Source organism: Typopeltis vanoorti, chromosome 5 (assembly GCF_054136105.1).
Source record: "Typopeltis vanoorti isolate ZY-2024b chromosome 5, IOZ_Tvanoo_1.0, whole genome shotgun sequence".
NCBI lineage: Eukaryota > Metazoa > Arthropoda > Arachnida > Uropygi > Thelyphonidae > Typopeltis > Typopeltis vanoorti.
This window is the reverse complement of record NC_143553.1, coordinates 66815891-66830356: the sequence shown is the minus strand read 5'-3', so window position 1 is coordinate 66830356 and position 14466 is coordinate 66815891. Positions and strand designations below refer to the sequence as shown.

Sequence of the window (14466 nt, the reverse complement as noted above, 5' to 3'; positions counted from 1 at the left end):
TTCCCGACATTACATCCTCCTCAGACAACCAAGTTTCACTTATTCCAATTATTTTTGGGCATACTGTCTCAATCAATGCCAAACTCAGCTCTCTTGTTTCGAATACCCCTTACATTTGTGTATAAACATAACAATCACTGTGTGTTTGATGCCATTCTACCAGCACCAACGTTCTCTATTCTAGCTGCTATACTACACCTCTCTTTTCGATCTGACCACTCCCGTTTCCCTAATCTTGACTGTGATTTCCATTACTACCTGTCTCATCCTCACCTTTATGCATTCCATCACATTGTGCTGCTGCTACCACATCTTCAACCTCATATCCATCTTCCTCCTGCCATACAATCTGTTGATTTGTGCTATCCTGTTTCACAGGTTGATTCGGATCATTTGCTACATTAACTTCCTGATTCTGTGCCTTCTCAGAAACAAATTGAACCCCCTTTTGCCTCAAACAACTCAGCCATCTTACTATTCATTATCTGTGCTGTCTTTCTCAATTCACTGTTATCATATCTGGGCAACATGCCTCTGACATTCCTAACACTATTCTTCTTTACCTGCTGCAACAACTTCCTCAAGTTTCTATCAACATATTTTCTCTTCCCAACTAAGTCATTTATGCCCACAATTACCACTAATTTTGATGCCCTGGTATTTCCTTTTCTGCAACGCATTTATTTGCTTCGTTGTTCCACCAGGAAAGCATGTTTTGTGCATTTTATTAGCAATCCCTCCTCTAATGATCGAGTCCCCTTTTTGACCCTTTCTTTTTAATATTAACTTCCTCCTTATCATCAGCCAATCTCTCCTTTAGTTGTTAAATATCCTCTTCCAGATGTTTCATTTCACTTTTCATTTTCACTAACTCCTGCTGTGGCTCTTCTACTACGGTCCTGATGTTTGCTCTTTTCTAATCACTGTAATCTATCCAGACACTTTTCACATACATTAACGCTTTCCTTCTTCTTGTTTACCCATCCACAAATCTTTCACATTTTTCGGTGCATACATATAGCAGTTTTCACAACACATCCACTGCAAAAAATCCAAGGCAAAGCCAGACTTTCGTACCGTTGATCTATGTTTCTTTATAGACGCCATCTTCAGAAACTGGAGCAGTACAATAAACAAGTAGCAAAACACAATGTAAACAACAAAAAATTTCAGCAACACCACTGAAGGTCACTTGTATCTAAACTGAAAAAAATGCAGCACAATTTGCGACAAAAATCCACACTAATTAAAAACACTTTTTTTAGCACCATGCAAATCTACTTCTACGTTCACTTGCGACACTAGCACCACCATTATGGTCCAGGCTTCTGAACTATATGTTAGGATAGGTCTTACTATTAAGTTATAGATTCTTATTCTTGTTTTCTTACTTATTAAATTTGGCTTGAATGTCTGATTAATAGTTTTTGTTATTCCTATATGGTTATTTTATGTTGCATGTCTTTCTCTCTTTCATTAGATAAGTAGTAACCTCGATATTTGAATGTATTAACCTGTTCTGTAATATCATTGTTGATGCAAATTTTGTTTCTAATTATGTCACAGCCTTTAAATCCATGACTTTGGTTTAGGAAATCGAGATTTCCATATTGTATGTTTTTGCTATTTCATTTAATGAAAAGGCTGCTCGCTGTAGTGAATCTTTCAATTAGAACTTGATCATCAGCAAATTGGTGCAGTTATTTATTTGAATTCCAAAACTGTTTGCTCCACTCTTTTATAATATTATTAATATAAATATTAAAGAGGAGTGGTGATAGACTACATCCTTGTCATACACTTGTGATTCAAATTTTTGTACAGCTGTCTTTATTTTAATTTGGTTATTGTTATATGTATTGAAAATTGCATCTTAAAAATTATGGAAACAGCATGTTAGAGTAAAGCTTCAGTTTAATAAAAACCAAAATAATCACTCGATGTTTCGACCTTCGCATTAAGGTCATCATCTGGAATATACACATATATACAAAGAAACAAGCTGCACTACAATCTACATGGTATGCTGAAGTTACTGGTCAACCATTAAAACTATTGACCTGATGTCTAGTGAGGAAAAAAACCTTACTACATCAAAGCTAGAGAGTCCTGTTGTTATTATTATTATCTGTTAGGTTACAAAATTAAATTAAGCTAAAGAGCAACATGTTCACACACACAAAAGTTACTCATATAAGTAGACATATAAATTAAAACAAACCAGTATGGATGGTGGTCAATAAAAGCTGAAACATTTCTTCGAGTCCTGATGTCAGGGTTTGCTGGAAGCTTGAAGTACTAAGTGGGTTGAATGTGTGCCATCCAAATTCTTGGGATTTTTATGCCGCCATTATTGTTAAGATTAGGGTGGTTAATCAAAATCCGATCACTGTGTAAAGCATGAAGGAAAGAATATTGAAAATTACTTTAATTAACTAGTTAGGAATGTTGTCATCTCTTAAAATTTCCAGTAGCTTAGTACAAATGACTTTATCAAAATCCTTTTTATAATCGATGAATAATATATTGGTCTCTAAATTGAATTTTCTTCTTTTTTCTATCAGAAGCTTGAAAGTGAAAAAGGCATAAGTGCAGGATCTGCCATTATGGAAACCGTTTTGTTCCTCTCCAAAAATATTTTCATAATATTTGAACATGAACATTGCATAAATTTTCTCCTCTTCAAAATCACAGGATTTTGTGAGAATACACAAAACCTTAAATTCATAACACAATTTCTTCAGCTGTCAATAATGGCCATAAAATATGAATTTCTTAACTCGTACCTCCTTTTTCCTCAAAAACAAAACAAAAAAAAATTTTGTACAATTTGTACAAAAAAAAAATGTATTTCTTTCATATCTTCTTTGGAGTATCAGTTCCTTTCCTATTTCTTTATAATATGAATGTGGAAACCTCATCATTATCCTTAAATACAAAAAGTTAATTTTTTACTGGTTTATTACACTTAGCCAAAATATACTTTCTGCATACTGTATCAAAAGGAACTGTCCTTTGCTTTGGGAGAATCTATATAATCATTTTTTATCTGTTACAACTGTACCTCATAGAGAGGAAATTCCTGCGTTAATTTTAGCATAAATATTTGTTTCCCTCTTAAGAGTCTTATTCACCTTTTTGGCCTCAGAAATTCCCTTAAAACCTCCAACTACCTTCTCTAGAATGTTGTCTCTTTTTCTGTTCTAATGAACACGACAGCTGTTCTATTTTTCTCTCTTGCACTCATTCAGCTTCCTCTCAGAAGTACAATGTTTATGCAAGAGCACTACTGGCACTTGTAAACAAGTCAGCAGTTCTTCAATGCCATGAAAATGTCATTTGAAAAGTTCAATCTTTTCTTCTCTCAAGTTTGTTACAGAAGTTAAAAAAACTACACTAGAGGCAAGTTCTTTTTACAAATAAAAATATCATAATCAAATAGTTTTAGATGGGCTGTAAGTAACAAAGCTTTCTTATTTTAACATTTCTAATTATTACAGGAAATAATGTATTTTTCTGCTATACATTTTTGGAAATGTTTAACTATGTGATAATTAATAATAAAAAAGAAAAAAGTTATCCTTTCCTTTTCATTTAATTATTTTATCAAATTCCACTGCCACTAAAAAAAAATAATGTAAGATAATCAGATAATCAGATAGCCTGCATAGCTCAGTAGAAGTGGCGTTTGCACTCTACAGCGCTTGACTGCACGACGAAAGGTGTTCAAATCTAGTCGCTGACTAGAGGAACTTTTTCTAAGCCTTTTCTCGACAGTTCCAGAGTTAGTCAATCTCTGGCACGGGCTAGCAGGTTTTCCCTCCTGGTAACTCGGGTTTTTCATCTTGTAAACTCAAGAAAATCTGCCATAGAACCCACACTAATTTCAGACATTAAAATGTTGTGTTATGGACCACCAGATGGCAGCACTTACTAGCTGTCTTCGTCACTGCGTGCCGATTAATTAATGATAGCCTTGGGCCAGCTATCTCTGATTGGCTACCAGTAGAGATTGAACTGCCCACTCAGTCTCCAAAAGTTAGATAGGGCTAAAAAAACGGCCTCCCCTACTCCCTATGCTTGAATAAAAAGGCGTTAGCTGATTTTTTTTTTTTTAATCAGATATCGCTAGATAGCAGACATCCTACACATGTGCAACACACACACACAGCTTTTGCTCTGCGCTCTGCAGCGCCACAACCATATACATTTTAGCAATAAGTGTGATATAACTGTTATTGTGTCATTCCTTTATATCCTTGATATGTTTTGTTTATCCTAATAGAATTTTTATTATATATTTTGACAGTTATTCCTCCTTTTATTATGAACTATTTGGATAAAAAAGGAATTCTGAAGGTACAGTAATTAATTGAGCATATATATATATATATAATTCTTTTAAATATTTATTTTATATATATATATATATTTGGTCCTTCTGAGCATGGAAAATTTACATAGTATATGTCTTCTTCCAAAAACATCCATATGATTTAACACATTATAATTTTCATTCCTGAGGCCATATTTATATACAATCTTGCTATAAATAATGTTTATAGCAATAAAAAACTTCCACACACACTTCCATGCTTCCCACAGAGTCCAATTCCATTAGTGGTGCCATGCACAGCCAACATTCGCATGCTTATCAGTAGAGAGAGTTGTCTAGCTGTGCAGTGGTAAGATTATGAGAACCATTTAGCTATAATAGCACTTCACAAGATTAGAATACAGCCACCTGTTATTTTTAACATGCTAAAGACACTCAGGATCAGTGTGATATTTGTGTATCGGATTATTAACCGTTATAATGATACAGAAGACATATCTGACTGCCAAAGAAAAGGCACAGAGATATCCTCTTCATAGGTGAAGATTTTCATGTTCATTGAAGAGTTGTTTAACCACCAAAATGATCATGTATTGCCCTGGATAGTTGCACAGTGGATTGGTGGCTTGGTGGGAAGGACATATCAGGAGAATATACCCCTTTTTGACCCCTTTCTTGCATGTCTGCAAGAAAGGGGTCAAAACCTCTGCCAAAGTTTATCAAGACACCATGTTACTAGTTGTTGTACAGCCCCTTAAGATAAATCCAACAGGACTCATCGCACAAGGCGAGGACCACACAACAGTGGTTGGAGGCAAATGTGCCCGACCACATATCACCATTTGATTGGTCATGTGGGAGTCCTGATCTGAATCCACCTGACTTTAATTTGTGGTCAGAGCTTGAAAGCATAGCCTGTAAGAAACAACACCCTACCATCATCAGCCTGAAGGCGGATTTGGAGCAATCAGTGGTAGTGTTTCCGTTAGATGTTGTGCACGCTGCCATTGATATGTGGTCTCACAGATTTCGGGCATGCGTGAAGGCAAAAGAGGAACATTTCAAACATCGAGTGCTACTATATGCACATTGTAAATGACTTACCGATAGATTAAAGATTTATGCACTGTTCAAGTTGTAACAGTATTTATGGCTAGACTAGGTAGAAATTGACTTTCGACCAGATTTGGCCATAATTCCATCATATCTGCAAACATTTAAAGGTAAACCTAATAAAATTTTCAAAATTTCAAGAGAATGAGCAGTTCCTTCTTTTTTATTTTGGGGAAAGAAACTATTATTGCATGGAGATCAATCTCCATAGCGTGATGAGTCTTCAGACTCATCACACTACATCTATTATGCCTCTCCTGGTGTGCACTTACAACAGATTCTGGAAACCCATTCATTCATATTTAATAATATTTATATCATATCCCTCTTTCCACTTGTAAGCCAGTTTATGCAGTTCATAAATTTTCAGTCTATCCTTGTAAGCAGCATTCCACAAATGCCTCACCATTTTGGTCTCACACCTCCAGATCCCCCCCCCTCCACTACTTCCTCATTATCCTCAAGAAATCCATATGGCCAGAACTGTGCACAGTAATCCATGCAGTTTGTATGAAGACCTTATAATGAGAAATGATAACTTCCTTGTCTCTGCTTTGTTAGTCTGTTCTTCATTCCCCTAATAATCCTATACGCTACCCCTGGTTGCTTTTGCAATATGTCATCTGAACTGAACTTCTTATCATTCAACCCCAAATCCCTATCCTTATCAGTTTTCCAGATACACTTCTGTCGGTGTGGTATATAGCTTGTAATCTTTCCATCACAAAGTGCATAATTTTACACTTTTCCACATTAAACTGGTATTCAGTTATCTTTATTTATACTGTCAGTCAATTTTCTAATTTTCTAGTTTGTTCCAGTTTGTGTAACAGAGTTCAGTCAGTGCAGTTTCCCATCAAATGTTTTCACAAAATCCAGATATCTGTGTAGTCATTCCCTTTATTCAACTCAGCCATCACTCTATTGGGGGGGGGAAGTAAATCTTTAAGGTATGACCTACTCTTCAAAAAGCCATTCTTCTCCCTTCTACACACACACACACACACACATACATACATACAGTATCATATTCTTATCTACCCATTCTTGAATCCTGTCTTCAAAAATGTTTCCAATACTTTTACTTCCAGACCCAGCATACTGATTGCTCTATAATTTGCCAACTCTGTCTTTGAGTCTCCTTTATGCAGTGGAGCTATTTTGCCCACCTTCTTTGGGACTTTACCACAGCTTAGATTGAAGTTAAACAGTCTCATTAGAGGCATAGGGCATTGTCATTTCCTTTGCACATTATTGAGGTGATATCTCATCTAATCATATAGCTGTATTTGCATTGAGACTCTACAATATCCTAAGTACTTCCAATTCATCCATCTCTGTTCCCATATCAGTTTCTGTCACATCTGTCATTGCAGAAAATCTTCATTTTGATAATAGATTCTTGAAAGTGGTCACTCATTGTTCACTATTTTGTTTGCTTCTGTCACCTCACTGTTATCAGCACTTATTAAAGTAATCCTTCCATAGTCATTCTTCCTTGTACTTCTCACATACCACAAGAACTCTGAGATTTTCTTTGGCCTGTTTGGCTACCTCATAATCTGATGTTGCTTTCGTTAGCATGCTAGTCACCTTTCTTGCCTGTGCCTTATACATCTTGTAAGCTTGCTGATCAGCTTTCTCTTTATATACCTTCAACATCTTCTTTTTCTACAGATCTTGCTTAATGATACTACTCATTCATCCAAGTACTACCTGATTTATCCTTGTGACCTTGAGTATACAGTCTGATATGATATTGCTTTCTTCAGATACCCATTGGCCATCTCCCATGTATTGCTAACATCATACCCCTTACAGATTGTTATGCCATGACACTATTTCAAGCTCTCTTCCAGGCTTGTCATAATTATCTGCCTTGTAGGTATAACAAAGGTCCACAGGTACCTTTCTTAACTGAAAATTCCATGTGTTTGGCAGTCTCCCAGGTGAAGATTGCACGATTACTCTCCCTAATGCTTGTCAAATTTTCATGTTTGGGTGTGCTAAAATAACATGCAGATTTCATCAGATTCCGGTTATTTGATGAAAATCTCATTATTGAATGGCTCATTTTCTTTGTGCAGCTAGTATTAGTTTATATATATCATGCTGAAAGAAAAAGAAATTTATATTTCCAGTTTTGCATGTACCATTACCAAACAGGCAAGAGAAGATATGCCATCAGGTGTTGAAACTGTAAAATAATTATGGCCAAATCTGTTCAAAGTTGGATTTCTGTGGACTTTGAAATGGTATCAGTGAACTCGGGCATAAAAATTTTTGGTTCCTTTTTTCCATTTGTTAAAAAATATGAAAAAAAAAATTATACTAGAGGAATTGCTATCAAAATACAACAGATTATTTTGCTCTCATCTTTATTCTTATAAACAAATTTGATTCTACATTTGATGAAGTGAACAATTGAACTCCTCATCGATTTGGCCATCCATCCAAATTGATGAGGAGTTCGACTGATTTCTGTTGTTCTTTCCAGAAATGTCAGTGCATAAGAAAGCATTGAGCGTAAATCACTGAACAGGTAGTTATGTTGAAGCAATGCATTGTCATATGCAAATGAATTTGGAGTGGATCATCTAATAATACAGAAGGAGATGCTAGCAATCTGGGAGACCTTCACATAGTCTATTAGGAATTTAAAAAAAAAGAATATAATCAAAATTTATGATCAAAATGGCCACATAAAATTTTTGGGCATGTCTCTAAACATCCTAATCATTGAAAATAAACAAATACTATAAAGAAAGTAATGAATACAATGCCTAAAATATTATAAGCTCCTACCATTTTTACTTCCAGTTATTCTGCTGGACCCCCCCCCTCCACAAAAAGTTTTATTATATGTTTTTAATAATAGAAACATTTGGAGAATTACCAAGGAATTCGAAGTGTTGACCAGTTGATAACTGAAGCACAGATAACCTGAATATTCCCAATTTTCTTCCATCCTTAGATGCATTAGGTTCTCTGATTCAGGGTTTTAGATAATTTAATGGCTGGCTTGCCATTCCTCTGCTTCATCCCTCTAAGGGTAATTATTTCATGTCTGTAGATATGAGTGTTCATTGGGCTGGTTTGCCAGTATTGAGGGATGAAAAACCTGAGTGTCTGACAGAAAAAACCTTCACCTCTGTATGAGACCTGCTACCTCACTTTTAGCTGGAAAGCCCTGATAAAGGTTTCCTACATCACGTACAGAATTTGAACCACAATCTCTTCTTCCAAAGGTCTTTGTAAAACCGACTGAGCATGGAGGCTTGTCATGAATGTTAGATCATGTGTAAAACTGGAGTGCTGTTTATGAAAAATGTGATTTGTTGTAATAAACAGAAAAAAAATCTAAGAAAATAACTAACAAGTTTCAGTATTTTTTTATCAAATAGCTTCTTCTTCTTTGCATTTATGCTGTTAATACTTAATAGCATAAATGCAAAGAAGATAGCTGTCATACAGTGATATAATAAAAGGGGGGAAAAATCTTTACATCATTCTTTGCAAAAATTTGGCCCCTATTTTTGATTAGAAATAGAGTATTTTTTAATGTTGAGTGAATTATGATCTGTTGAGTATTTTGCATCTTAAATCATCAAGTTATTCTTTATGGTCATCTTAAAAAAAGCAGTTTATAAACTTGTTTAGGTGCAAAAACTGCCATGATTAAATACAGCAGGGACTCCATCTCACTTTCATATGTCACAGGAATTTCTACTCATCACATCACTGAAAAATATAAATATTGTGGTAGCTTCTTTCCAAACCTTCACCTACAACCTGTTCATAGCACTACAGTGCTATAGGTTCTTCTACTTTTCATGTGTGGAATTTTTGTATTTATTTGATTGAATGATGAAGGTTAGGCATTTTGGTTATATTATTAAAGCTAGAAGTAATTTATTAGTAATTGTATCAGCATCACTAAAGTTGAAAAGTGACATCCGAATATTTTGCTTTGCTACTACATACATACCAAAAAAACCAACACACACAAAAAAAACATGGAGTCCAATATGAATGAAAGTGTGTGTGTTTGCACACAAAAAAAATGTTGTGTAAATATTGCGGATACATATTAGAATTGAACATTTATTACATTTTGGGAGTTCAAAATCACTGTTTCTCAGTGTTTGGGAATTTTTAGACCATCATTCTGATTAAGACTGAGTTGATTCTCTCAAATTTAAAAGGACTTGTGTGAAGATTTTTTGTGTTATTCCTTAGGATCCTGCAGCTAATAGAAACTGCATGTTTCTGAAGACCATATTTCTCAGCTTGGAAAAAACAGATGTAATCCATATCCTGTTCTCATCACCAATTGTCTGTGGTATGACCAGTTTTGCCAAAATAGAAGAGACTGAAGGAACAAGGAATCCAGTGCACTACCTGGTGAACCATGTGTGGAAGTTTATCTTTAGTGAAAGGCAGGATTGAGGAAATCATATTTATTGGCTTGAAAATTGTCTGGAATTCAAATTTTTTAAAACTTTTGAGATGCCTTTTATGCAAGGGATGGAATTTCTCTTGGTATCCAATGATGGACTATTAGTAGAAGAATAATTGTCCAAGATGCCCTGTAATTTGATGGAAAATATCGATTCTGAATTATATTGTCTTTTATAGATTGTAATTCTTGTCTTCAGAAGAACAGATGACATATGCCCTGTTGGCAAGAGTCTTTGACAATTCCGAGTTTATTTGAAGGGTAGTGCATAGAGTCCTGAAGAACGTATTTTCAGGTGAACATCAACTTCTTATAAACAAATACTGAGGGAGCCATCTACTTCCCTCTTTACTAGCAAATCCAAGACAGGAAGAACTTGCGATTTTCCTTTTCTAACATAAATTTTATTCTAGGGAAAAAGTTGTTAATTTTATCTAAGAAATTATCTAATTCTCCATTTGTGTATGGCCAAATAGTGAACACATTGTCAACATAATAAAACCAAGTGGAGAGACAAGAGGAGGAGTGATAGTAGTGAAAAAACATTCTTCTATGTGTTCTATGAAATAATTGGATAGAAGTGGTGACAGAAGGGAGAGTCCATAGCACAACCTTCCACCTACTTGCATAAATTAGCTTACCAGGAAAAAGTATCCAGAGAGTGCACAGGAAAGTTAGTTAATGTAAGGGTGTCATCTGGAAAACCTTTAGAGAGCAGTTGAATAGTTGTATCTAATGGAATGTTAGTGAAAAAGGAAAGAACATTAAAACTCACTGTGATATGAGAGCAGTGAAGACAATGATCTTTCACTTTAGTGGTGAAATCTGCAGTATTCTTTATGTTGGAAGGAGATTTTCTGATTCTTTTGGAAAGAAGGTTAGATAAAAATTTTGATAATTTATGTATAGGACAGTTGATACAGTCAACTATTGACTGCAAAGAAATGCCCATTTTATGCATTTTTATCAATCCCTATAATCTTGATGTTCTAGCATGAAATATCTTTAACTTTTCAGTCATGTTAGCATCCAACAAATGTGTTGTTCAGTGAGATTTCTACTAGTAAACTACTGGTAATAGGTTTGTAAGTAGAACTTGGAGAAACTCATTCAGATGAATCCATGATAACTGTGCAATTTCATCTGCTTTCTTCATCATCATCATGCATATCAAGGATTTAGGCCTAGCATGGCCTGTTCCAGCCTTGGAAGTCATCGTTGAATTTTTTTTAAGAGGACGTTCTGGTTTTCTTTTTCCTAATAGCTTGTACTTTAAGGCTTGTTTTGGTAATCTTTCTATTTTCATTCTTTGAATGTGTTCCATCTATTTATGTTTATATTTTTTCTATTATTGATTCTTGGCTTAATTCTTTCATAATTTCTTTGTTTCTTTTGTGATCAAGTAGAGTATACTTTGCAGTTTTTCTCATAAACTTCATTTCTGCTGTTAGTAATCTTTGTTTGTATTTTTGTTTTATTGTCTAGATTTCACTTCTATACAATAAGACTGGTAGGGCTAACGTATTGTATACTTTTAGTCTGGTTTGTTTTTGAACTAGGTTTGGTTTAAATATAGTTAATTACACCTGTTATTTTTAAATATTTTGCAATTTTTAGGTTTATATCTTTTTCATTTTCATATGTGATCATACATCCTAAGTAGTTAAATGAATTCACCTGTTCTTAGATCTTGTTATCTATGATTTTTCTGTTGATATTATCATACCATAATCTTTGGCTATTTCATTTAGATTTAAAATAGCTTTCTGTAAGTTATCTTCAGAATTTGTAATTATTATTTGGTCGTCGACAAAAAGAGAATGTTTAAGTTTACAGTAGGAGAAAGTTTAATACCTTGATGGAAATTTTTATTCCATTTTATTATTATTTCATTTAGGTAAATATTAAAAAGAATTGCTGAGTGGGGACATCCCTGTTGGACCCCAGTTTATCTCTCTCTTATATGATAGCTCATGATTTAATCTTATTTGTATTTGATTATTTTCATATATACTTATGATAGCTTTTAGGATATTATTTGGTATTTGTTTTTCTTTAAATATGTTAAATAAAATGCTTCTTTTAACTTTGTCAAATGTTCATCTGCTTTAGAAATCATAATATTGTTGTTGCTCTTTAGATAGTGTAAAGAACAACCACAATACTATAAAGTAAAGCTTTTAATTTCAGATCTAGGAATGTTTGAAGGTGGTAATTTTGCACTATATAAAATATATGACACTTCAAAACTTAATTTGTTTGCTGAATTCAGAAGGAAGGTCATGTAGGTCCCTTTCAGTTTACAGCATAAAATCAGCATAAGGGATTTTCTTAGATGGGATAAAAAAATCATGGCCTCATTTTGAGTGATTTGAAGCAGGACAGGTTAACTACCCATTTGTTTATAAGCTATGGAGTGGAAAATTTGCTCTACTTCTAAGATCATCAAACTTTTGCAGAAGATTTTTTTGAAGTGAATGCTTTTATACCAGATTCTTTAGAAATGTGATTGTGATGTGATATTGACATTATATAATCAGGAGTTAATGTTCTTTGGATCATGTTACTTAAATTACTAATGAAGATCTTAACTTTGGCCAAGTCATGTTTAGCACATCGGATTTGGTTTAAAAGTAAGCCTTTACTTTTAAACTAAAGCTTGTAAATAAATCCCATGTGCTTCTGGAGATTTGATGGTTTCTTTGATTCTGGCAAAATCAGGAATAAGATCAGAGTCATGGCAGCATTTGAGAAATGACACTCTTGACTGTAATCTTGCAAGCTTCGAATGCAACTTACCAACCTGGTTGGTCATCTTCTGAAATTGATCTCTCTATGTAGTATGTGAATTTGATTGTTAATACTGACATAATTTAAAGATGTGATTAAATGACTATACATATTAATTACATTCGAAAAGGAATTTAATATAAACTATTAATATTTTGTGATGAGTATCTCATATCATCAGAGTGAATACACACCCACCCACCCAGAGAATAAACTGCTACACCAAGCAAAAAAAGAAAGAAATGAACATAGATTACAGAATGCTTTTGTTCTACCATTCTTTGGCCAGTCATGTGATACTATTAGGAACCCATGGAAACTAAAAACAGTCATCAACTCGGCTCTAAACAAACATCACTGAAGGGCAAAGGATCACAAAGCTTGTTACAAGATGTAAAAGCATAAGACACAGAGCAAGTTTAACAAGAAAAGTAACTGAATTAAAAATTAAAGTAAAAGTAAATCAAGATATTTGCATGCAGAATTGCACATAGACATATACAATGAAAAGATGATTTGCATAGAATAAATAGGAAATGTATGTATGTAAGATGTGCCGAATAAATCAGTCTAGGAATACATGAATGTATACAGTATATATAAATACCATAGATGTCCAATGATCAGAATACTACTAGCTGTAATATCCTATGGAATTACACAAAAAAAAAATCTTCACACAAGTCCTTTCAAATTTCAGACACTTTTCCAAGAATGTTATGAAGTGCTTCACAATCAACTCATTTTTACAACACATCTATTCTTTAATTTGGTGTGTGTGTATTAACATTAAACCTTGGTTAAAAGGTTTAATTTGATTAACTTTTGATTATAATAAATTTAGTTTAATCCTTTATCCAAGTGTGAGCAAACAAAGTTTGCGCCTGAAAGTATCTTCAGGACTAGGGTAAGGTGGTACAACACCAGGGCACTCCTTACAAAGGTGGAGCAAGCTACCAACACTCCTATCTCAGTATCTCCCATAGTGCAAAACACATCTCCTTGCGGATATGTCTAATGTTATGCATTAAGGGAAGAGCCACAACCCAGACTAGTTTCGACCTTTATTGAGGTCTCTTCAGTGGGAACCAGGCCCAAGTGGAGATACCAGGCAGAAGCATTAGCAGGTCATCTCTGCCTATAGGAGTTGCCAAATGGTGTGCCACCCTTTTATACTCTAACCAAGTGAAAAATAAACTTTCAACATCTTTCTCTAAATCCAGAGTAATTTATTAAAAAAGGGTGGCACACCATTTGGCAACTCCTATAGGCAGAGATGACCTGCTAATGCTTCTGCCTGGTATCTCCACTTGGGCCTGGCTCCCACTGAAGAGACCTCAATAAAGGTCGAAACTAGTCTGGGTTGTGGCCCTTCCCTTAATGCATAACATTAGACATATCCGCAAGGAGATATGTTTTGCACTATGGGAGATACTGAGATAGGAGTGTTGGTAGCTTGCTCCACCTTTGTAAGGAGTGCCCTGTTTGTTGTTGTACCACCTTACCCTAGTCCTGAAGATACTTTCAGGTGCAAACTTTGTTTGCTCACACTTGGATAAAGGTTTAAACTAAATTTATTATACTCTAACCAAGTGAAAAATAAACTTTCAATAACTTTTGATTAACTCAAAACATTGAAATATTTATACTTTAAAAATGCACATTAAATATATGTTACATATAACATAAAACCATAAAATAGCAAAAACATAAGCAAAAGGATAAGACATTTTCACATTATCATGGAAAAGATAGTATAGTTTTAAAA

The 14466-nt window shown here is 34.3% G+C and overlaps 1 protein-coding gene across 4 annotated transcripts in view; it reads left to right on the top strand.

Annotated features, from left to right (window-relative positions):
- The window catches only part of Sfxn1-3 (Sideroflexin-1-3), a 260013-nt gene that overhangs the window by 179969 nt on the left and 65578 nt on the right, over positions 1 to 14466 (top strand). For all 4 annotated transcript variants that reach the window (XM_090392487.1, XM_090392486.1, XM_090392488.1 and 1 more), the window contains exon 8: positions 4310 to 4359. In XM_090392487.1, coding sequence (XP_090248613.1) covers positions 4310 to 4359 — 50 coding nt within the window. The remainder of the gene's footprint in view (positions 1 to 4309; positions 4360 to 14466) is intronic.